The 26,028-nt window shown below is 36.9% G+C and overlaps 2 protein-coding genes across 5 annotated transcripts in view; one reads left to right on the forward strand and one right to left on the reverse strand.

Moving 5' to 3' along the window:
• Nucleotides 1-8,459, reverse strand: part of LOC127625710 (serine/threonine-protein kinase WNK2-like) — a 46,376-nt gene extending 37,917 nt beyond the window's left edge. For all 4 annotated transcript variants that reach the window (XM_052101062.1, XM_052101063.1, XM_052101061.1 and 1 more), the window contains exon 1: nucleotides 7,733-8,459. In XM_052101062.1, the coding sequence (XP_051957022.1) occupies nucleotides 7,733-8,362 (630 nt within the window). In that variant the 5' untranslated portion in view covers nucleotides 8,363-8,459. The remainder of the gene's footprint in view (nucleotides 1-7,732) is intronic.
• A 5,146-nt stretch (nucleotides 8,460-13,605) lies between these two features.
• Nucleotides 13,606-25,258, forward strand: ninj1 (ninjurin 1). Its single transcript, XM_052101097.1, has 3 exons — nucleotides 13,606-13,727; nucleotides 22,181-22,415; nucleotides 24,338-25,258. Exons 1-3 carry the CDS (start codon nucleotides 13,671-13,673, stop codon nucleotides 24,481-24,483), a joined length of 438 nt encoding a protein of 145 aa, XP_051957057.1. The 5' UTR covers nucleotides 13,606-13,670; the 3' UTR covers nucleotides 24,484-25,258.
• Nucleotides 25,259-26,028: the final 770 nt, after the last annotated feature.

The raw sequence follows: 26,028 nt of genomic DNA on the forward strand, positions 1-26,028 counted from the left end.
AACCTAGAATTTTGTATTAGGTGTGGCAAATAAACTACATACAAATATCTCATACAGACAGAAATAACAAAGAACTGGCCAGCCTGATTTCATGAAAATTACATGACTGTAGCTAAATCTTTACAAAATTATACTACGTGGTTCAAGAAACATATCGTGTCCACTGTGATGCTAAAAGCAATTTTATCCTATACAGATTTGTTTTTTAAAGTTAATGCTCTATCTGGTTTTAAATTAATAAAACCTACCTCCCTACACTAAATCTAACCGATAGTGTCCTACAAAAGGAAAAGTGAGATAAAAATCAAAATTGCTCATGAAACTACGTCATTTTGAGGCGCTTATATGACACTTTCAGATCACATGTTGACTAGCATGCCCTTCAGGACATATGCATTGCAAATGAAACGCTGTTTCATGAATCAGTTAGGCTACCGCTCAATTTGATCGCGCTGGAACAAGCTTGACAATTTTGATGGTTACATAACCATGCAAATGTTACATTTCATGCACAATAATACAAGTGTTTAGATGTCAAAATATAGAATTGTGTGAGAAACAGGGCAAAATTTTATATGAACTGATAATCTGCCGTTTTACTCGTAATTTGTGTGAAAAGGAATAAAACTCGTTGTTGTAGCGCCTCAAGTGTTTAGGATATTTCACCAGGAAAATGCAGTGACATGTACAATAATTTAATAATAATAAAAAATTATAAATTATAATAAAAATAATTTCGCAAAAATGTAGGTGATAAATGTGTGGCCCTGAAACAACATTTATCACAACCAATCATATTTTATGGATAAGGAAAGGGGCAGGGTTAAGGTTGTCTTGGTAAGGGGGTTAGAGACTTGAACACCATTCTTTCAACCTATGATTGTCATTTGATGTTGGGGGTAGGTAGTTGTTAGGGTAATGACTGATTTATCCTTCCGCATCGAACCTACGCCTTAGGCTCTGCGTAATGGCCCATGCAGTGGTTTGCATTTATAGTTATGCATTTGGGTGTCTGCGTCGTTCTGCAAAGTGCCAAGTGCTAGTATATAAGGAGAAAATGCCTTCATTTCTGAAACAATTATACATTTCATAAATAAAAAAGCAAAGCAATTTGCAGATTCAAAAGCATTTGTTATTTAATCATTTGGTATATATTATTTATGATTCAAAGCCTATTGTGTGCCATGCAGGGAGAAAATAAATCAGGCATATACTGCATGCTTACTCTTGAGTCTCTTAAATAATAATAAATAAATATTTTGGTATATTTTATGCTCCATGCTGGAAAATAAAATCATCAAATGAATTAATAACTACTCAACTGACCAAGTGTGTCATTTTAAAGCTGGACTTTACAATGCATATAGACAATATAACCAACTCTTTTTGCTGAAGAATTAGAAGAGTTCTGTTTTCATAATTTATGAAATATTATTTCTTGAAAGTTCTCGCGGTCTCTAGTTACAAAGCGGACCAATCACAGCAGTTGTGGTCTACATTGATGCAACACGCTGTTAAGTTGTAGGTCCGATGCAGGAAGTATAAATCGGACTTTAGGGTTAGGGAAAGAGTCTTGGTTTCTATGATAAAAATGTTGTTCCAGGACCAGCAAAAGATTTTGATCCAGAAACATATCTTATTAGGCAAAATCACAGTGGCATCCCACTGTATATTCAGTGTAGATAATGTTCCTGTGGTTTAGAAAGGCACTACAGAGGTGTGTTTAGCAGTTATGCAAGGCTTAAAGGCTTGAAGGGTTGTTGGTGGTTAACAGTTTCAATTGAGAGTGTGTTGGTCTCACTATGGGGCAAGAGCCTTGAGCAAATCAATACCTTGACATCTTGCCTCCAACTGCTGATAAATCTGCTAAACGCTGACAGGGAGTATCTGTAACACATCTGTCCCTGGCGATCAGGCAATGTGCAACCCCATAAAACCTCTGAGACTCACCCCCACACTGCGCCATATGATACCTCAAATGAACTCTGAGATACACACAGATAGAAATCTCATTCTATCTCTCTCTATTCATTCATAATTTTATCCAGTTTGCTGTGCACCTGTACACTGTCAAATACTGCAAATTATAAATTTGATCAACAAAGATAATTGTTAATCAGCATTGCACCAAACACTCTACCAGGGGCTGGATTCACAAAGAATAAAACACAATTCTTAAAAATAAAATTATTAGTAACTGTTTTATTTTTTTTCCTAGCTTAAAGGAATATTCTTGGTGTAAAATCGACAGCATTTGTGATCATAATTGGTGATTACCACAAAACATTATTTTGACTTGTCCCTCGTTTTCTTAAAAAAAAACAAAATCTGGGTTATAGTGAGACACATACAATGGAAGTGAATGGGGCAAATCCGTAAACATTAAAATACTCACTGTTTCAAAAGCATACACAAAAGATGTAAACAATATGCATGTCAACATGATTTTAGTGTGATAGAATCATGTAAAGTTTTTACAACTTTGTTGCAATGATGACATAATGATGAAAATCCTAAAAGAACTTCAAATAATGCACAGTTTTTAACAGAATTAATTTAAGTGCGTTTATAAAATGATCAGATTCACATTCCCTCCAAAATTGGCCCCATTCACTACCATTGTAAATGTCTCACTGTAACTTACTTTTTTGCATTTTTTTAATAAAATGACAGACGAGTCAGAATTATTATTATTATTAATTTTTTGGTAGTAATTAACATTATGCTACAAATGCTGTCGATTGATATTAACTTGTATTGAACCTGGAACATTCCATGAATGCTACTGCTACCAAAGTTATTGGGGGACTTGTTGACAAAAAGCATGGAAATTAACTTTTTAATCAAGATGTTCAAGTATTTCTTTTTAAAGAAAAGGACGGATGAGTCAGAATAATTTTTTTGTAGTAATCAACATTATCCCACAAATTCTGTCAGTTTAGCTTCACTTGTGTTGCATTGGAATATTCCTCAAAGAAAAAAGTTCCAGTAAAGAAAATCATAAGAATTGTATATATTTTTGTCTTAAACATTGATAGCTACAGTAAATACCTTCTTACGAACTTCTTATAATGTATCCTAAAAGCTTTTCATGAATTCAGTCCCAGATTTGTTTTTGTTTGAAAAATCCACACATCCACACTAGATCTGTGCTTTCCTCCACCAAAATCAGTGCGTTTCTAAGTTTATTTTACCGCATACTTTGGAAAATTATGACTAAGAAAACTGAAAACAGTATTTTCAAATGAAAATGAATGAGTCTGAATGTGGCCTCAGGTTGTCTCTATCAGAACTTACCAAACAACAAGCTAGCTCACCAATATAACTGTTAAACTAACAGCAATTGTTATTACTTTCATTTTAAAGCATGGTCAACTATATGCAATAATGTGTTTATAATTTATTCAGACAGTTTTATCCATAGCATCTTAAACTTGAAGTAAAACACAACCAATTCACCATTAGCAACAACATCAGCAATACCACAATACCAAATTTGAACAGTTAACCAGAAAAGTATCAATGTACTGTATGCTAAATAGACTGATAGGTTACAATATTATCCCAAACTTTCATCACAGTTTTATTACATATGTAATATTTTAAACACCCAAAAAATATTAAATTGATATTAAGGTATGTGCTAAAGCAGAGGCTATCACAAAAGTAACTGAGATGTATGCTTTTATGTACGCCCAGGGCGTGGCACTAAGGATTTTTCCTGCAATGTGATTCAGATGAAGACTCCAACACAAATAGCTGAAGATAACTTGATGTTACAGTGGTTTTGCTGATGCAGAAATGAGGCATAAATCAGGTTGGGCGTTCTCCTGTACATGAAATATTCCTTAAGGTACATCTTTATAAGCAGCTTAAGTCTCTGTAAGACTATTGTTTGATGTGAGGGAGGCCACGTTCCTTAGTACATGGCAATCTTCACCTCAGCTGACCTGTACCTCTTCAATGCTCTCTCTCTCCTCCCTTGTTGCAGATTTTGCAGCCTGTGTCAGCATTTTTAGCTTGCTATACACAGCAGCCTAACTATAGATGGGTCTATATGCTACACCTGTCTGGCTCGCATTCCATTCATATGATTGGCAGGATAATCAAAACTGGCACTATGCCCCCAACATGGCCAGAATACGGAATGCTCTCACAGACAAAAACCAGACAAGTCTTCAGAGACCATAACAGCCAGTGGCGAATTCTCAGAGCCAGCAAAGCCTTCTCTGCTGACCTAAAATGCCTTATAATTAAATATTGTTTCATCCTTTCATTCTCTTTCACCTTTTTGTCTATTTATTTTCCAAAAGTTTATCCAATCCAAATTTATTCCTTGATGCTAACAATCGAAGCATGACGTCTGTTTTACAAATTGCATGCCCGAAGCAGAGCTTGTTAGCCGAAGCAGCGCTTGAGTTGGAGCTCCACCCCGTTATGCCTTCAGAATTTCTAAAGAATCCCTCAACATTTCAAGAGAATAGGCATCTAAAGTCAGAATGTCAGATTCATCAGCCAATCAGACTGATTTTATTTGTCCTTGGTGGGTGTGGTCTTTAGGATATGTCCCAGGCAAGGCCTTCTAGCTGGCCTTGAGTGAAGCAATCACGCTTTAAGTAATGTACATAATTCGAAAGCGAAGAGCACAAGATCAGCTGTCAAGTACAGCTGTCATCATTGCTGCTATCACCATCGAGAAATATGGATTTAAAAAACAGAGACATAAACAGGAAAGGAGGGCTGATTTGCATGTCAAGCAAATTGGTAAGTGCTTTTTGCATTGTTATGGCAACATCGGGAGTTTTCTAAGTTTAATTTAGGATGGCCTGAGCATTCAGTGTCAGTTCGAATTTTGAAAAGTAACGTGTATTCTCACAAAATAAAAATTACTGAAAGCAACATTTAAATTTCAAATATTATTAGATAGCTGTTTCCTAGTATTAGGCCTCCTTGGTTTTGGCTTTCGTGTATGGACATGTTTATAAAATTAAAATTGGTTTTATAAGTTGGCTGCGACGTAATCTGTAATGTTTAACGTAGTAAAAGAAATCAAAGTACTGGACAGCTGGTTAAACACTATCTGTATGTTTTATTAACTGCATCACACTGCACACAGCACACAGAACACTCAGTAGTTCAATGCTTTATGTAGTTGGCAGGTAGAATTCACATTAACATGACACAGTCCCTATAGGCTTGGACTGGTATTGCAACCTAGGAATGATAGCACAGAACACAACATATTGTATGATGTCCAGGGCTGGACTGGTAATCTGGAATACCGGGCATTTTCACGGTGGGCCGACACACTTTAAGGGGCGGGCTGGCCATCGGGAGAACCAAGCGAGCCGATGGGTCGGTCGTAAAACGGGCCAAATGGGCTGCGATAAGCTAGCGTGGTGGTGTGGTGGTGGTGTAGTGGTGGTGTAGTGGTCTAATGCACATAACTGGTAAACTGGTAATCAGAAAGTCGCTAGTTCGATCCCCACAGCCACCACAATTGTGTCCTTGAGCAAGGCACTTAACTCCAGGTTGCTCCAGGGGGATTGTCCCTGTAATAAGTGCACTGTAAGTCGCTTTGGATAAAAGCATCTGCCAAATGCATAAATGTAAATGTAAATGTAAAATGAGCCGCCACGTTATGCAGAACGGACCACAAAACGGCACCGCGATATGCAGAAAAGGCCAGTTGCCATGTAAAATCCCGGGCCGATATCTCTTCCCAGTCCAGCCCTGATGATGTCCATAGGCACAAGGTGTCATATTAATTGTGACACTGTTTTCTTATGGCATGAATCGCACTGAAGCCCTAGTGCACGGGCCGCCACTGATAACTGCCTAGTCATCATCCCATGGACAGAGAGCTCAAAATTAAATCTTTCTAGTCAACACAAAGCTTATTCTTATGGAGTAAGTATATAAGTATTTCTCAATAAAACAAGATAATGTATTGTGGATCAGTAGACATTGTGTGATGGAGTTATTTACAGAGGGCAAAGATATGAATACTTTGCATTTAAGAGCAAAAATGCCTTGTTTCTTGTTTAGACCTGAGAAAATTAAGAAACAAGAGTTATAATATATAAAAGAGGTCAAATAAACAGATACACTCTGAGGTGCTGTTGCATCATTTTAGCAGGTACGCAATAGGTGCACATGACCAGATCTTGTCACATGATTGTCTATGCAGAGGGTTTTGATCCTCCAGGGATTTGCAGTACACTGCTGCTCTCCAGAGTTTGTTTGTGTCCAAACCCACCAACCTGCCTAATGACTATTTCAAGGTTTTACACTGACGCTAGCAATCACAATGCTGTTTGAAGGAGATATTTTAGTGTAGTCAAAATATAAAGTACTAGACGTACAAATAGCTGAGAACAAAATCATTATCACCTAAAACAAAATATTTGTCTCTTAATTCCCAGTTGTGCTTCAGAATTATATCAAAAATATTATTTAGTTTGTAAGTAATGTGAAAAGTTGTCAACCATCACTGACCTTAAAAGATTCTAGAGTACACAGGAACTATTAAACATTTGCAATCAAATATAGATATGGTCTTGGTGATTCTATCTCTCCGTTGTACAATCAATAATTGTGATAAAACGAAGGAACCATATCAGATGACCCGGGAAACTTGTAAAAGGGGAAGCATTTTCAATAGCAATCAACTTGTTAATATAGACTTCGTTGTTCAAATCAAGTGACAATAAACTATAATAAAACGTAATCTTTATGTAAAGTATAGTTCAGTTTTACATAACTTGGCTTCCTTTGCCAAGTTATGATGCCCATGAATTTAGATGATTTGTTGGTTAATTGACAGCTCTGTTATCGTTTTTTTTTTTATTGTCACAATGGTTTAAATACAAAATATAGGTGTCTGAATGATGTGTTTAACAACATTTTGGGCGAGCCAACAACTTAAAGGAGAACTTTAAGTTTTAGAGGAACAGTTCACCCAAAAAAGTAAAGTGTCTTATTATTTACTCAACCTCATGCCATACCTGATGTATATTACTTTTTTCTTCTGCTGAACACAAATTACGATTTTTAGAAGAATATCTCAGCTCTGTAGGTTCATTACAAGTCAACAGGGTCCAAAACTTTGAAACTCAAAAAGCATATAAAGGCAGCATTAAAGTAATCCATATGACTCCAGTGGTTAAATCCATTTCTTCAGAAGCCATATGATAGGTGTGTGGTGAGAAAAGGGTGAGAAACAGATATTGAAGTCCTTTTTTTTTCCTTCTATAATTTCCACTTTCAAACTGCGCTCCTAAGCACTCTTTTCTCCTTTAAGTTTTCCTTTTGTTTTGGCATATCACCATCTACTGGGCAGGAAGGAGAATCTATAGTAAAAAATTACTTAAATTGATCTGTTTCTCACCTAAACCTATCACACTGCTTCTAAAGACATGGATTTAACCACTGGAGTAGTATGGATTACTTTTATGCATCTTTTATGTGCTTTTATTTAGGTTCAATGTTTTGGACCCTGTTGACTTTGTATGGACCTTCTAAAAATCTTTGTTTGTGTTAAGCAGAAGAAAGTCATACACATCTGGGATGGCATCAGGGCAAGTAAATGATGAGATCATTTTCATTTTGGGGTGAACTATTCATTTAATAAGAGGAGGCCAGCCAGAGGCCTACAATGCATCCAGCTGAAATTCTAAACACCACTGGTCAAACTTGAGGACAAAATATCTTGACATTGTATTTGTCATACCTGAAGTTCACACCAGGCCACCTCCACCCACGTCTCAGTGTCCAGGCCCTTGTAGACCGTTTTGAAGGATCCTCTGCCAAGCTCTATATCAAACTTGAGAAAGCGTCCACCTGGTGAGGTGGATACTGCCTTCATTTCGGCCTCTTCCTCGTTCTCGTCGCTCCCAGCTTTCCCCACACTTTTGTCATTATCAGACGGTTCAGCATCATGTTTTATCTCGGCCTCGCTAGTCTCTCGTTCTTTTTCCAAGTCCTCGTTGGCACCGTCTACTTCTTCCACCTGACTCTCCGCGTTCGAACTACTCTGGACCACTATTTGTGCGCTCCGAGGATGCGCGTTTTTAACGGGACTGCTGCCGGTGCTGTCGCACTCAAGAGCTTCGAGTTCTGGATCCTCCGACTCAGAGAACCACAAACTTCTTCGTATAAATCTCTGCCGGACCAGCCTCCGGTAATCCGATAGGGGGTATGCGGCAGGATCACTGGCCCCTCTGAGTGCTGTAACAACCGGGTCCGTATAAGTGGGATGTTCGTGACCATTTTCATAAATCACAGTCTTTTTTGAGGGGACTGGAGGAACCGCGAAGCTCAGAGGCTGCGTCTCAGAGTCGGATCCGGTCAGGTTTTCCATGACCCGTGAATTGCTGGACACTTATCTGTGACATTCAGCCGTTTGCATGGTCCTTGTTGAACGGACGCACCTGTAATGCCAATCTGTACTGACGCAGTTTGGCATCATTCGAGGACCGAATGCCAAATTCCTTTTTATTTATTTTTACATATAATATCTAGTATTAATAACAGAACTAGTATTTTAAAAGAGTAAAACAGAAACTATACAATTACGAATTGCGCAAGGGCATCCAATTCAAGAACGATGCAAGCTGCCTTGCATATTTTGTTATTTATGATGCTAAAATCCATGCCACTAATCTACTTAAAAATATTTTATAGCGATTTTCTCAGTCAGTTTTTCAATGTGAAACTAATATAGGCCTAAATATCTCTTACAAACTCACCATGTTGGGTAGTTCACAGAGGTTGTCACGTTGTTAATCCGTCATAAATCTAAAAAGTGCGCAGCTGTCCGTTGCTATAATCGCTCGCACGGAATGTATAATACCATTTTAATGAATTATGTCTAAAACAGCATCTACTTTCACCTAGCAGCCACATCGTTGTTTTTAACCCGAGTACCCTTGGTTCTTCTAAATGTCAACGTCTGTAAGGGACATGAAATCCACAGCCCGGTGCAAAAGCGTTGATCAGATTATTTGCTCACTGCGGCAATGCTCTCATCATCTCGGATAAAATGGCACCGACACCTCCCTAAAGGTTCCTCGCTCGTTATGTTATAGTCGAGCAAGTTTTCATATTTCTTTACATGTGCCGATGCGCTTTTAATACTGACATCCTGCTGCGCCTAGCAACAATTTGCGTCCACTAAAAGCGTTTGTTTTTAGGCGGTACCCTTTTCCTCATTCTCACGGGTCGTCATGGACCCCACGGAACGCTGGCTGGGTCCGCCCAGGACTTTACGTGACGTGACCGAGAGCTCAATTGAAGGACGAACGCCGTTAGGGAGCATCGCTGCCATAAATGCACACGTGAAGGACTCGTCGGATATATTAAACTTATATAGCGTAATAGCGTATACTTAAATGTGAAAAATGCACTTGCATAAAGAGTGACGTAGCTTAACTTATTCTACGATATCAATTTACTGTAGCCTATAGGCTATCTCTATCTTGGATCCGCGTGACTTGGTTAAGAATGCTGAATATTTCATGGCATGGTCTCAGTGAATGAATGTTGTATGACGATGCTTTTTTATTCTCTCCTCCCCTCCCATTTTCCTCTCTTCCTGAAAGAACATGATCCACCTACTAAGAGATGTATTCCCTCTGCAATAGCCTAACATTTACATAAGCCATTCTTAGTCATATTATTCTGGTAGGAGTGTGTGTGTGTTTGTGTATATATATATATATATATATATATATATATATATATATATATATATATATATATATATATATATATAGCCTATTCATACAGTGTATTCAGTTTAAATGACAGATTGTATTGTTGCTAGTACTCAAATTATTGTTTTTTGTCTCTTGGTAGTATTTATAATTTAATACAAAATTAACAATGTTAGTATTTAACAGAACAATTTTAGTAGTGTAGATTATCAGAGGTACATTACAGCTATATACACCTGAATTCACCCTATATATATAGATATACACACACACACACAAATTGTTTAACTTCATTCAAAATTGCCATTGGTTTAACTTAATTCAACAACAACAACGAACATCAATTAGAGAAACGTTTCTCTGTATCCCAACAAAACAGATTAAACACTAACCAGTCTCCAGGGGTGTGAAGTAACGAATTACAAATACTCACGTTACTGTAATTAAGTAGTTTTTCCCAGGAATTGTACTTAAGTAGTTTAAAAATTGTATACTTTTACTTGAGTATATTTTAAGTGCTGTAACTGTACTTTTACTGCGTTATTTTCCCACCTTCTGTGTTCGCTACTTCATTGTCCTGATTTTATTTTTATCCAACAATGTGATTGGCTAGGAAGAGTGTGACCCATCAAATCAAATCACACACTTAAACAGCAGCTCTACGTAGATCTGGCGCCAACCAAGTGTGCCGCACAAGCCCTCAAAAGTGAAGCCAAAACGTCTCGATCGCTTGACTGGTCCTAGTATAGGTCATAAATCCCGCCTCCCCATGTTATTCAACGGGATGTGAGACCAACTAAACAATTAAATTACACTTCACATATCTTTTTTCCAAAGATAGTTTCTGTCATTTACTGTAGTTTCTATCACGCTGATGTAATTTCAAGTGTTTGTTTTCAAAATAAGTTTGTTTTTAGTTAGTTATTTGATGCTATAAAAACTGTGCTGTGACATCATGATTGACAGCTGTGATTGACATTTTCTCTGAGCGAAGTAGTCACTGAAGCACCAACAGAATTTTTCGGAATCTTCGGAGGACTGAGGAGACTGGAGCTTTAAATTTAATATCTAGATTTCTATAATTAATTATTTCACACCGTCAAAAGTCAAAAGTGCAGGGGCGTGCTCTTGCGATTGATTCAGCGAGAGTGAGGGCGGGGCCTTGATTTCGTGGCTTTACTTCCTGCTCACTACTGCGCAGGTCTGGTCCCCAAATTGCAACTGCGCAGACTCAAGTCCCAAGATGTCAGCGCCATATAGGGACACTGGCAGCTTCAGTTCTCACCAATGGAAAAGAGCGAAGGTACGTCGTCCATCTTTTTTTACAGTCTATGGCGCCAACTGTGGAGGATGCCTCAAGCACAGTTCAGCACCTGAAAGGGCTTTTCGCAGGGAAAAAGTTGCTTGACTGTTTCATGTGAGTTTAACTTGCTCAAGCCAGATATCAGCATTAATCCTGCCTCTAATTTGAAGAAATATATCGAGGTAAATTTCATATTTCTGCTTAATAGATTCTGTGTGTCTATAATATAGCCAGTAAATTAGCTATCTATTTTCAATTTTTGCTAGAAATTCTTCACCCTGCCCAGCAGATGGTGATATGCATGAAAAATGTGAATCACCAAAAACAAAAGAAGAAGAATGTGAAAGTTAAAGTGGAGATTGACTGAGCAGGGAGGAGAATTTATAGTAAAATTTACTTAAATATTGATCTGTTTCTCACCCAACCTATCATATCTCTTCTGAAGACATGGATTTAACCACTGGAGTCACATGGATTAGGCTACTTTTATGCTGACTTATGTGATTTTTGGAGCGTCAAAGTTTTGGCACTTATTCACTTGGATTGTATGAACCAAAAGAGCTGAAATATTCTTCTAATAATCTTAATTTGTTTTCTGCTGAAGAAAGAAAGTCATACACATCTGGCATAAGGGTGACTAAATAGTGAAAGTATTTTAATTTTTGTTTGAAATATTCCTTTAAAGCCTGATGTGGCCCCTGTCCCAAACCACTGCTATACCCCCTCTATTGTGCGGAACATAATGCACCAAGTGACCCTGCTTTTTTAGTGGATTTTTATAATATATGTATTTTTATTTTTATTTTTTTTTTGCATTCATTGCATTGTTTTGAACATGTTTTATAACTTTCTCTGTCGGCATTAAGGGAAATTTAGACCCTACACATAAACTGATTTTAATGTAATTGTTCATACATTATGATAATTAAAATAACTTACATTTTTTCATTTCTGTTATCATGTCACCCTTTTATTTTATTTTAACACATGTACAGTATCATAGATTAGTGATATATTTTAAAAGTTGTCAGTCACAAACCCCTATAAAATACCTATATTTTTTATTCTTTCTGGCAAACAGCCATAAAAGGGAATGTAAATTATGGTATGTGTGCAACATTTTTTAATTGCAGCATAGAGTTTTTATTATAAAGGTAACTCACTACTCTTTGAAGTCCTCTTTAAAGTATGAGGCCTTTTAAATGAGCTACTCTTTTACTCTTACTTGAGTAGATTTTAGGACAGGTACTTTTAATCTACTTATACTATATTTTTTAAGATGTAACAGTACTTTTACTTGAGTATTATTTTTCAGTACTCTTTCCACCCCTAGATTTAAAAAAAAATACTCTCCCAATCCAGTCCTATGCAAAGCATGCTGGGAACTGGAAATCCCCAGCCCAGTTTCAGCAATACATTGATGGAACAAATATGATTCACTTAGTTCACAATCTGATTAAGTGAACACAGATTGATTGTACACAATGAAGTTTGTTACAACATTGGCTTGTAGAGATCAGTTAATGCATTGAGCACTAAATCCCTCTACTGGACATAGTTGTAATTTCATGTAGGCCTAATTGTTATTTTTATTCCAGCAGATGTCACCAGAGACCCCCAATACATGACATATTTTGATGTTTTGATACTTTTTCAATTTACTGAAGTGAAGGTTTTTCTTGAAGTGAAAATAACATAGTATCTGCTTATTTTATATATCTAAAAAAAAATCATGGTGAAATTTAGAGCTAAGTCCAGTGAGAGGCACGTAGGCTACAATGGGAGTGAAAAGGGGCCACTTTTTGAACGTAAAAATACTCACTTTTTCAAATGTATAACCACAATACATAAAGGATATGTGTGTAAACATGATTTAAGTGTGATAAAAATCACTTACAAACCTTTTCTGTGTAAAGTTATAGTCAATTTTACAACTTTGTTACCATGACGATGTAATGTCAACAAACCCTAAAACGACTATTACAATTTAAACAACTTAACAGCTTAAATAATTTACCGGTTTTAACAGAAGAATGCAAGTGCTTTTTTTTTTTTTTTTAGAAAAGGTCGAAATTCAATTGTGTGGTAATCAACATTATGCCACAAATGCTGTCGATTTAGCTTCACTTTTATTGAAACCGGAACATTCCTTTAAGACTACTCAAAGTTATTAGCCTACCTATTTTATCATTTAAAATATTTTATATTTAATGCCCATTCCAATTACACTCTTTATCTGGAACACTTACACTTAGCCTATGTGTGATTTACTTTATTTATTTTTTTTAGCAAAAAAACCACGTCAAATTTCTATATTTCTACAATAACGACGCCACCATTTTATTTTATGTTACAGCGTTACAAATACAGACATTAGGAGTGATCATACTTAAGTATTGTATAACTAATGTTAACACTGATAAAAGCATGAACTTTGTTATTAGCCATGTACGTCCGGCGGGTTTCAACCACTGATCTATATATAAATATATATATATATATAGATCAGTGGTTTCAACTATAGCTCCTGCAGTGATTGGCAGTTCGTAAACCCAGCCCCCTTTTCGTTTCATCCACTGTGAGCTAATAATGTACCACATACATACACAAACTCAGCCATATACGGAGTAGATTGAATCAAAGAAACGGATATGTCTTCAGAAGCGATTGAACTGAATGGAAATGCGACCAGAGGTGATGCAGGGCAGGTATGTGATGCTTGAAACAGTTTTACATCAGTCACATTCACAATATAACAAAACGAAACATACTGTACGCCTATGGGATGTAAGTGTAACGTTTACCCTGGTTTATCCCATTCTTTTGGGGTAGCCAAAATGGGACTGTTGGCTTATAATGCTAGGGGTATGGGCGTCTTATTGTGATCACTATAGGAATGAAGCTGCCTTACCTACTAGTTCCGTTTTTCTAGACGTTTCCTGGCACACTGTAATGTAATGAATTCACTTGCGTGGATCAAAGAATCTGTAGGGATGTTTTTATGTTGCTTATTAAATCTCATGTTTGCTTTCGACTGTCCGGCAGTGAGATAGTAGTGGCAACGAGACTTTTAGGTGGTCAACATGAACGCTTACGCTTCACAAAGGCAGTTCAAAGTTTTCTCTCATTCATTACCCGGGTGTTTTGCGTCACCTGTTCCAGCCTGTCGATGACATCACCGACCCGTTAAACGCTAAACCTTTAACAAAAGGTCTGAAACAGACCCACGAACTCAGTCAGTTGAAACAGAACATAAGAGCTCAAATTTACAAATTGCATTGCATTTCATCTAGAGTGTCTTTCAAAACGTCCTTTTAGTTTCTACAGTGGAACAACTGAAATATTACAGAAAATGTAGCGTTATAAAGCAACACATGTTGAAGAAGTTACCTTTTAAAGGAATATTCCGGATTCAATACAAGTTACACTCAATAGACAGCATTTGTGGCATAATATTGCTTACCACAAAAATTTCCCGTCCATCCTTTTCTTAATAATATTAAAAAACAATTTTTTAAAAATGAGGCACAATGGAAGTGAATGGGACAATCCGTTAAATGTTACAATATACTCACTATTTCAAAAGTATAGCCACAAGACATAAACAATGTGCGTGCTAACATTATTTTAATGTGATAAAATTGCTTTCTAACCTTTTCTATATAAAGTTATAGACAATTTTACAACTTTGTTGCCATGACAATCAACAAACCCCAAAATACTAAAATGACTGTAAAAAAAAAAATCTGATTTATACAGTTTTACGGCTCAAACAATAGGCCTGTGTGAGTTTTAACAAACACATTAAAGGATTAGTTCACCCAAATTTGATAATTCGCGCATGATTTACTTACCTTTAAGCCATCCCAGATGTATATGTCTTTCCATCTACAGCAGAACCGAAATTCAGTTTTTAAAAGCACATTTCAGCTCTGTTTGTCCATACAATGAAAGTGAATGGGTGCCGTGAGGAGCTGTTTGACTGTCCAAAAGTCAGCATAAAAGTAATCCACACGACTCGATCATTCAATCATTGAATGTCTACTGAAGCAAATTGATAGGTTTGTGTAAGAAACAAATCTATAATTAAAACACCTGGGGGTGTTAAAATGAATGCCCACACCTCTCTAGTGTTCCTCAACCTTTCTCTTCTGAATAGTGTAACAATTAATTAAAATTAAATGTGAAATATTTGAAAATAAATTTGCTTGATTATCAAGTGTATAGGGTCATTAAAGACCCTAGATATATGTAATGGTGTCAGTCTGGGTTTTTTGCGCTTCTGTAAATAATATTTTCATGATTATTCCATATCTATATAAATTTACTATCAGAGGATAAGTATTGTATTTCTTTGTTTATTACAAGACGAATGAGTACTATATTCATACAAATGACTACTATATCACATAGATTTTCTGTGTGACAATGGTGAATTATCAGTATTCCATATGCTTGTTGACGTACACATGCTATTTCTTACTCAAAGTAGCGCTGATGTGTCAGTGATTGACTTGATTTACTTTGACATTGCTATTTATCGAAGAAGCAATGTAGAAGTAAACTATAGCAAGTGTAACACATGAACAGTATGATTTGGCTACTGTCATTTTGGTTTACTACTGAAATTATGTAAGTTGTGCATCTGTTTAGACTCAATAAGAACCTGAGAAAATACTTGTTTATGTGTTATGGGTAGCTCAATGTGTATTTTACAGCCAGTTGCTTCTAATGAAATTTCAGTGTGAAAGTAATGTATCCTCTTTTGTTGCATTACTGTCTCTTTGATATGAAAAATACATTAAATATATTACAAATAATATATTCTATTTTATTATTTGCTAGTTGTCTTAATTTGTTTTTGTTGTTTAAAATTTTACACTATCTAGGCATTTTTTAGTTCCATTTGTAATATATTTGCCGGGTCTTTAAAACCCGAGTATGTAATAATGTTTGGGAAAACACCCTTACATTTAAAGGTTAATCATGGCATTTTTAAACCTTAGATTTCAGAGCTGAAGTTGTTCTAACACTTATTTGTATTTGTGTTAGCATGAAAAATTCAGAGAAAGTTATGGTTGTGCGGTTGAAATGGCAGGGATTTCTACATGCTAACCTCCATGGCAAGTGGAAAAGAAGCCTCCACCTGCTCTGGTATTATGTAATATATGAGTAATATCAATTGCACCACTTTTTCTAATTCAAGTGCCAACAGACCATAAATAGTATAGTGCAGTATTTTAAAAATACTCTACTCTAAAAAGACTGTACATTTAATTGCAGTATTAGACTGTGAAATGTGAATGACATCATCACAGTGAACCTCAAACGTCAGTGACATTATGTGGGGATTTTTTGTAGGCCAAGGCAGGTCAGGGTTGGGAATTTTCCAGATATTTATATATTAAAAAAAGTTCTGTTTTTGATGGAATCTTAAGGATGAGATAATGTGTTTCAAACATGCAGTGTTAGCTGATAGGGGTAAGCTGCACTATTTTTACAGATTGCTCGGTGTTGACACTGTTACAAGGTTAATCATATCTTTAAGTAATTTTCCGGATACAATATAGATAAATCGACAACATTTGTGGCACAATGTTGATTACCACAAAAATTTATTTTGACTCCTTCCTCCTTTTCTTAAAAAAATCAAGGTTACAGTTTAACACTTACAATGAAAGTGAATGTGGGCAATTGTTGGAGGACTTAAACAGAAATATGAAGCTTATAATTTTATAAAAGCACTTCTTCATTCATTCTTCTGTTAAATCATGTGTGTTATTTGAGCTGCAAAGTTGTTTAAATCATAATTTTTAGTCATTTCAGGATTTGTTGACATTATATCGTCACGGAAACTAAGTTGTAAAATTGGCTATAACTTTACACAGAAAAGGTTTGTAAGTGATTTTATCACACTAAAATCATGTTTACACTCTTCTGAAAAAGTCCCCATTCACTTCCATTGTAAGTGCCTCATTAATTATTTTTTTTTTTTAAAGGAAATGAAGAAGGAGACAAAATTTTGTTTTGTGGAAATCAACATTATGCCACAAATGTTTTCAATTGAGCTTAACTTGTATTGAACCCGAAACATTCCTTTAATCACCCAGGCTACAGGAAACAAAGCTTTCACTTTTATATATATTATTGTTTAATTCTTGATTCTAATTGGTTGGAGAATGTTCCAGGGTGTTGAAGTACTTTTGTTTTTTTAACAGCATGGATATGAAGTTTTTCATGGGTTTGCTGACAGCATTCTACAGTATATCACTTTGCCACCTTCTTACCAAACTACAAATGGCAGCTGTCCAACACTCCAGTTTAAGCAAGATAAGATACTTAATCAGTGACACAAAAACGACAGCATTTTAAGGTTCAAAACCCGAAAAATGTCTTGAGATGAACAAATGCAAGTGGTATTAAGTGGAATGATTGATAATAATAACAGTCTGTCGCTGTTTTTCCTTTTATATTTATAATGATAACATTGTGACGGCATGAACTTGGTTTTGAAAATTCTACTTATAATTCACCAGTTCTGCAGTGGTTGCCATGCCTCTATTTAATTACACTTGCATTTAATGTATGTATAGTTTATTAAGTGTAATTGTTAGATATTTTCTTGTATTTCCTGTTAGATATCCAACATAACCTTTTGTTTTTCACATAAATGAGCTGCATACATCCATGGCAGGATGGAGATAGGGGCAGAGTCTAAAACTGTAATGTTCAGATAACTGGCTCGGTTCTCTATCGCAAGAGTGTTGTATTGGTGACAGTGTATGTATGTTAAAAAATTGCACCCTCTTTGCCACTGCCAGTATAGGCACAAGAGCTATTCTGTTGGGCAGTTGGACTGAACACTACCCAAATTCAACACCTCTCGTATGCATTGCCAGAATCTCCAGAATAGTCTGGAGAATATTTGAGTTTGTTGCCAGTCTTTAACAAAGATGAGACACTTATTCTACCATCTTATAAACTTTAGTCTGGGGGATTTCATTCATTCTTTGTTAACACTGAAGGCCCAAGTGTGCTACCCAGCTGTTGAGAGCTGAGTAACACAAAGAGTGCTTACAGAATTAATAATGTAACTTCAGAAGAATATGGTCACACACAGCCTGACCTCTGAGAAGAAAAATGCACTTGTGTTCACAGAGGCGCATTAGTGAAAGGCATACTGAATTCTTCCATTTAGTGTTCTCAGAAAGGTATAATCTCATGGATCACATGACATGCAATGTATTGTCTCGTTTAAATGGAGAGAGGGATTTATTGAGATAGCAATACATTCAGAGGCTCCTTCATGACCAGCAAAGAGTGTGATGTGAATTCCAGAATATATGGACTATAAGGACTCATTTGAGTCCAAATTAATTTGACTTAAAGGGATAGTTCGCCCAAAAATGAAATTCGCTCATCATTTACAAGATTTTTAGAAGACATTTTCAGCTCTGTATGTCCATACAATGCAAGTGATCTCCTTATTTCTTTTTGAACATTCAAAAGCTCCAAAAAGGAGACAAAAGTCAGTATAAAAGAAATTCCATATGACTCCATTGGTTTAATCAATGTCTTGTGAAGCGATCCAGTTAATTTTGGTGAGAACAGACCAGTATGTAACATATTTTTCTTATTACATCCTGTAATTTCAGTCTCTAGACACAATCAGGAATCCAAGCTCGATTACACTTCCTAGTGCTTGACGCATGCACAGAGCGCAATATGGCACTATACGAAGTGCAATCGAGCTTGAATTCATGATCGCCAAGGAGGGTAAGGTCTGTTCTCATCCAAACCCAACAGGATCGCTTCAGAAGACCTTGATTAAAACACTGAAGTCTTATTGATTATTTTTATGCTGACTTTCTCTTTTTTGGAGCTTTTGGCTACCATTTAGCTGCATTGTAAGGACCTACAGAGCGGAGATATTTTTCCAAAAATCTTGTTTTCTGCAGAAGAAAGTCATACACATCTGGGATGTGTGTACACATCTGGCAAGAGGGTGGGTAAATGATGAGAGAATTACAATTTTTGTGTGAACTATCCCTTTAAGGCAAGGGTATACTTTGTTTTTCCCATGTGCCATTCCATATCACGTGCTGTCAAGTGCTCAGCCTTTCATAGTATATTGTTTTGACCGTGAGTTGTGAGCCCATACGGATGCGTTTGACGCATGCACACTTTGACTGCATTTTGATACTGTTTTAGCACAGTCAACACCAGGTGCATGTGCCGACATGCAAAACACAGCAAGCCGAACATGTACAGGCCTACATCTTGCTATCAACTGCGCACAGGGAAGCAGAATTGATACTTTTGCCTTTAGAATGGGAGCGAACATTCGTACGCCGACAAAGCAAGGTTCTTTTTTTGTTACAGTGAGTGTGTCAAGTGCATCCTTGTCTTATTTTATTGAGCTTAACTTGTATTGAACCCAGAATATTATTTTTATTTCGATTATTTTTATTGAATGTAACCATTTATTGAACAATGGTGTCTTTTATCATATTGCATTTGCCAGTTTATTAAAAGGTGTAAGCTACAAAAGGCCATACTTAACAGTGATCTTTCATTTTTATTTATTTTACAATGGGTTCTTGGCACAATGTGAAGAGGAACCCGATTGCATTTTCCTAGAACTCTCTAAAAACTCTTGTTGTTTGTGCAATGTCTTATACATTTGACCAGGGTAATTCAGTGACCCCAGTGCCCAGTTATTTTCAGAAAATGAGAGGGAGTTGGAAAAAATGTTACTGAATAAGTGTTCCTAAGCTTACTCTTGCAATAATAATCAGTTGTTAAATGTTGAATTCTAGAGGGGAAAAACCTCAGGGACGTAAATTCCACTTTTAATATGTTTCTGTGGTGCAGAGGTTTGTGAAGTCCTACCAGTGATTCTAGTGTCCCTCACTAAAGTTGTGTTTACAATAGAATGGAAATCATTTAAGGGTCAACTCACCACTCACTTCCTCTTGCAATACGAACATCTCACATCCTAAAGTAAAAACAGAACTCACTGTCAGTTCCTTGTGAAACTGAGAACAGAGATGACCCTGTTTAAACCCCAAACCAATGCTCTTTTAATATTGTTAGATTCACTTAATCTTCCGTTGTTCATATTACTCAAAACGTTAATGTAACCAAGTTAACTTACTTGAACTTAATTGTTTCAATGATTGAAAAAAAAGTTTACTTGAATCCATTTGTTTTGTGACAACATTCATATTTTTTGTTTGGTTAAAGGTGCTGTAACTGATTTTATCCATTCTGGAACTTCCACCAGACTAGCCATTGAATTAGCCAAGCTCCCCCTTACAAAACCCCACATTCCAAACACACGCACGCACACACTGACACACTTGGAGACTGTTGTATTAGAGCAGGTGGAGGGGGGAGCATCCTTCTGAGCATTTCATTAGAGCAGGATACTGTACAGACACTTATATGGGCATATACACTGATCAGCCACAACATTTAAACCACTGACAGGTGAAGTGAATAACATTTATCATCTTGTTTAAGTGGCACTTGTCAAGGGGTGGGATATGTTAGGCAGCAAGTTTTTGAATTTCATGTGTTGGAAGCAGGAAAAATGGGCAAGCATAAGGATCTGAGTGACAAAGGACAAATTGTGATGGCCGGACGACTGGGTCAGATCATCTGCAAATGGCTGGTCTTGTGGAGTGGTTAGTTCCTACCAAAAGTGGTCCAAGGAAGGACAACCGGTGAACCGGCAACAGGGTCATATGATGCGCGTGGGGAGTGAAGGCTAGCCCGTCTGGTCCGACCCCACAGAAGAACTACTGTAGCACAAAGACGAACTTAATGCTGGTCATGATAGAAAGGTTCAGAACACACAGTGCATCGCAGCTTGCTGTGTATGGGGCTGCGTAGCCGCAGACCAGTCAGAGTGCCCATGCTTACCCCTGTCCACTGCCGAAAGCACCTACAATGGGCATGATGTGGCCTGGTCTGATGAATCACGCTTTCTTTTAGATCATGTGGACGGTCAGGTGGGTGTGCGTCATTTACCTGGGGAAGAGATGGCAGCAGGATGCACGTTAGGAAGAAGGCACGCCAGTAGAGGCAGTGTGATGCTCTGGGCAATGTTCTGAATCCATGTGGATGTTACTTTGATATGTACCACCTACCTAAAGATAGCGGCAGACCACGTACACCCCTTCATGGCAACGGTATTCCTTGATGGCAGTGGCCTCTTTCAGCAGGATAATGTGCCCTGCCACACTGCAAAAATTGTTCAGTAATAGTTTGACAAACATGACAAAGAGTTCAAGGTGTTGACTTGGCCTCCAAAATTCCCCAGATCTCAATCCAATTGAGCATCTATGAGATGTGCTGGACCAACAAGTCCGATTCATTGAGGCCCCACCTTGCAACTTACAGGACATAAAGGATCTGCTGCTAATGTCTTAGTGCCAGATAACACAGGACACCTTCAGGTCTCGTGGAGTCCATGCCTCGACAGGTCAGAGCTGTTTTGGTGGCACGAGTGAGACCTACATGATATTAGGCAGGTGGTTTTAATGTTGTGGCTGATCAGTGTATGGGCTGCCCTGTGAACACGTAGAATGATTAACAAGCATAAGCAAAGTTAGACCACAGGCATCTCTTTCCCCACTGTTTACTGTACCTAGGGCCATTACAGAGATACGGTGTGAAATTACTTGAAATGGGAAAGATCCAAACCTCCAGAACTATTTATTAAGATTACGTTTCAATAGCATGTAAAATAAACAATCTCACGTCAATATAAAAATGGTCTTCATCAAATAAGCAATTTGTTCTTTTAGTTGAAAGGCAAAACCTTCATTTCTACAGCCACCATATTGAGCATTAAAATTCCTCCCATTTTTCAACAATTAGCCTGCATCCTCCTCATACATCTTATAACTTCATATATACTATACTCCTACTTATACATGTTTCTGAACATACTTTGGAAAATCACTTTAAACATCAAATTAAACTGATTTAATTATAAATAGCACTGTATTTTGCCTCTCATTCCCTGTCTATGTAATATTGTAAACATTGCATGTTACTCATGTGCTTAAGGTGATGGTAGTTCTATGTCTTGTTCCCATGGATGTAGTAAGTAATTTGACTCTGGACATGTGGGTTTGTTGCTTGTGTTCAGCATCCTCGGCCGAGCCGCTTTTCAAGGAACACCCCAATTAACATGAACCATTATGCCAATAAGAAGAGTGCAGCAGAGAGCATGCTGGATATAGCACTACTGATGGCCAATGCGTCCCAGCTGAAGACCATCCTAGAGCTGGGTCCAGATTTCTCCTTTTATGTTCCTCTCATCTCTCTCATCAGCATCTCACTCACCTTGCAGATCATCGTGGGGGTCTTACTAATCTTCATAGGTGAGATGAGTTCTACATTTTTAAAGGAATATGTGTGGAAATTTTGTTTTATAAACCATTGAATTCATAAAATGCCTCAAACACTCTATATACACTCACTGAGCACTTTATTAGGAACACCTGCACAACACCTTATTCATGCGATTATCTAATCAACCACTCATGTGGCAGCAGTGCAATGGATAAAACCATGCAGATACGGATTAGGAGCTTCAGTTAATGTTCACATCAACCATCAGAATGGGGAATTGTTTTTTTATTTCAGTTATTTTAATCATGGCATGGCTGTTGGTGCATGGCTGGTTTGAGTATTTCTGTAACTGCTGATCTCCTGGAGTTTTCACGCACAACAGTCTTTAGAGTTTACTCGAAATGGTGCCAAAAACAAAAAACATCCAGTGAGCGGCAGTTCTGCTAATGTAAATGCCTTGTTGATGAGAGAGGTCAACGGAGAATGGCCAGACTGGTTTGAGATGACAGAAAGCTATGGTGTACAATTGTAGTGAGTGGAATATCATCTGAGGATAAATGGATCCAGTATCTCATGCAGTGTGCTCTGGTTGTATACAGCACAATTTGACAAATGCAGTCATCCTGGTATTCCATGTATAAAGACAAATTGCATAGTGCTCACAGTATAAATACAGCATACTCCAAAAATAATCAAGTATATAGATAAAAATGGAGTAGTATGCTATTCTGAACATACCTTTATCTGCAGAGAGGTTATTTTACTCTAAACAAATCTTACAAGCAGTTACTTAAACTAATGTAACAAGTCGTGAACATGATATGTTGCCAGCCACCGAAAATATCAACATGGGAATAATCTTAAGTTGCAACACATTGGTATTTCCTATAAAGGTTTTTTTAGGTCATGATTATGTTTTGTCACCTGGTATTTTCCAAAAACAGTAGCTACAATCTGCAGCAAGGAGTACTTTTTCACTCTACAACAACAAAAAAACCCACAAAAATGTCAGACATCAAAAGCATTCAGGAAACATGGAGGAAACAAGTGATCTACTTGCAAAATGGTCTTCTGAGATAAATTATAAGTGGAGAAATGGCAAGAAATTATGCACACTGGCTTCAATCGGATGACTGACCAAATCATAAACAAATTGAAAACTTTAAAGAGTGTACTGGGAGTGTAAAAGACCCAAACAAAAGCAGCAGTGGAGGGAGCAAACTTTGTCTTGGACCCTACTCGGACACCAACCATTCAGCTATCTAACCGGGGCATTGAATTCAGTCAGTCATGCTTGAAATAAACACTGAATCCACTGAAGCTGATCTGGGTAATTAATTGTATTTGCCAACTATGTTAGCTTTCCTAACAATCTTCTCATCTTATTTAGTGCATTGTTTAGTGCTTAGTTAGGAAGATTGCTGCTATATCTGTTATGTAAGGCGGTAGAGCATATTTCACATAAAAAATTTAAAATCTGTCATCAATCACTCACCCTTGTGTTTTTATAACCCTGCATGACTTTCTTTCCTCCAGGAGATGTTAGGCAGATTGTTAGCCCTGGTGACTGAGACTAACACTTTGCCTAGTATCTCCTTTTTGTTCCACAATCATACAGTCATACAGGGTTTGGAACAATATGAATATTTCATATCAGTTGTTAATGATCAATGATGTTAGTAAGTTGTAATTTGGAATATTGGGTTCATCTTTAGTATTGATTATTTTTACATCAATCATTAAAGTTCTTCTGAACTTGAAGGTAAGTGTGTGGTGGTGTTCAAGACTCCTGTTCTTTACAGAACCAAACATTTGAAAAAATTATAAATGGCTTTAATAACCCTGTTAAAGCACTTTCTTTTATTTAAATATGATTCATTTAAAACATGTGAGGTCACTAAATTGTATTACATAATTAAACAGAGCTGTTGTTATTGCTTTTGTTCTACAGTAAAGTGGAATCTGAATGACGCAAATAAACACTACATTCTGAATCTACTGGAGAACATTGTTACAGCGCTCGTCTTCATCATCGTAGTAGTAAACATTTTCATCACAGCGTTCGGCGTTCAAAGACCACATGAAAAGAAGGTGTAACCAAAGCTTCTCAGATAATGAGGTTTCTACAGGTATGTAGTAATTTCCAACTATAATGGACATCTGCCATTACAAGTCAAAACGTGTGCTCTATGTAAATTATATGCCTTTTGTTTTTACATACAGAACTTTTTAGCCCCCAAATGAGGCAACAACTGCTTAATTTGGGTATTTGTGGGTTATAACTTCAAATGAACACATATATCTAATTATGATAATATTATTATTGTAAGATATTAAGTAATTATTTATAATCATGTAATAAGTATAGTTAAGACACTTTGATTGTGAAATATGAGCAAATACCATACCATTACTTTAAGACTGAAAATAATGAAGTCAATGGCAAAGGACATTGTCAGATACATTGAAGTAAAAAAAAAAGAAACGCATAGTACCAATGCAACATGTAGGGACTCTTCATACTGCCTACCTGATAGCCTGTGTCTACAAAGAAATACTGTACTGACTGTTTTTATATTATGCCATTACATATGTCATTTTTTTGTAAAACTATACAATTATGTACTGTTTGTGTGTACATTTTAGCTCTGTTCACATTAACACTTTTGCACATAAATTGCACAACAAGCTTGTGTTTGGTGTTATCTTATGTTGGTATTTCTGACATTTAGAAGCCTTACAGTATGATTTTAAGAAATAAATAAAGGACTAAATTATAACAAAGGTCTTCATAAACCTGAGCAGCTTGCAGTGAAGGCAAACAAGGCTGACAATTAATCTACATCAGTGGTTCACATGCTTTTATACTCCAAGCCCCCTCCAAGACAATATTTGAAGGCCCCCCTCGCCCAAAACTAGACATATCTGATAAAAATATTTAGTCATGAATAATTTTTTATTCTAGAAGTTTCAGAAAGAGTCTATTTATAATTTGTGGCCATACATCTTTAAGTATTTTAATTAATTTAATATTTGTTATTTTAAATACATTTTAAGGGGGCTTTCACACTAGCACTTTTGGTGCGCACCCCGGTTCGAATGACGTCAGAGTTCGGTTCGTTTGGATGATGTGAACGCTGTCTTCCGAACTCGGGTGCGCACCCGCGAACCGTACTCGAGTCCGCTTAAAAAGGTTGTCTGGGGTACGGTTCATGTGAACTCCAGTACGGTTCGCTGCTGATATGAACGCAATCGAACCAAACCGCGGAAGTGAACCGCTATTGATGACGTATAATGTGGTCGTCAGTCTCACACGCGTCACTTTCAAAATGAGCGGAAAGGGTTTACTTTCGTGCGTGTGTTTGTGTGTGTAAATACACTTACCTTGACGAAAAGCGGGATTGACGCACACGCGCTGCAAGCAGAGAGATTTCTGCTTGCCTTCGCAAAAATTGTCTTCGGCGGACAGCCCGCTGTCTTTTGAACGATTTCAGTATTTTTGCGGCAGACAGACGCAAGTGTGTTTCTGTATCTTGATGTTGAAAACAAAACCAAAGGTTAAAAAAAAGAAGAACAAATGTGAACCGAGCAAGTCTATTCATTGAATTTTGACGCCTTTTCATTTCGCGGTTATCAAGCAAC

The sequence above is a fragment of the Xyrauchen texanus genome, chromosome 32, assembly GCF_025860055.1.
Source record: "Xyrauchen texanus isolate HMW12.3.18 chromosome 32, RBS_HiC_50CHRs, whole genome shotgun sequence".
NCBI classification, from domain to species: domain Eukaryota; kingdom Metazoa; phylum Chordata; class Actinopteri; order Cypriniformes; family Catostomidae; genus Xyrauchen; species Xyrauchen texanus.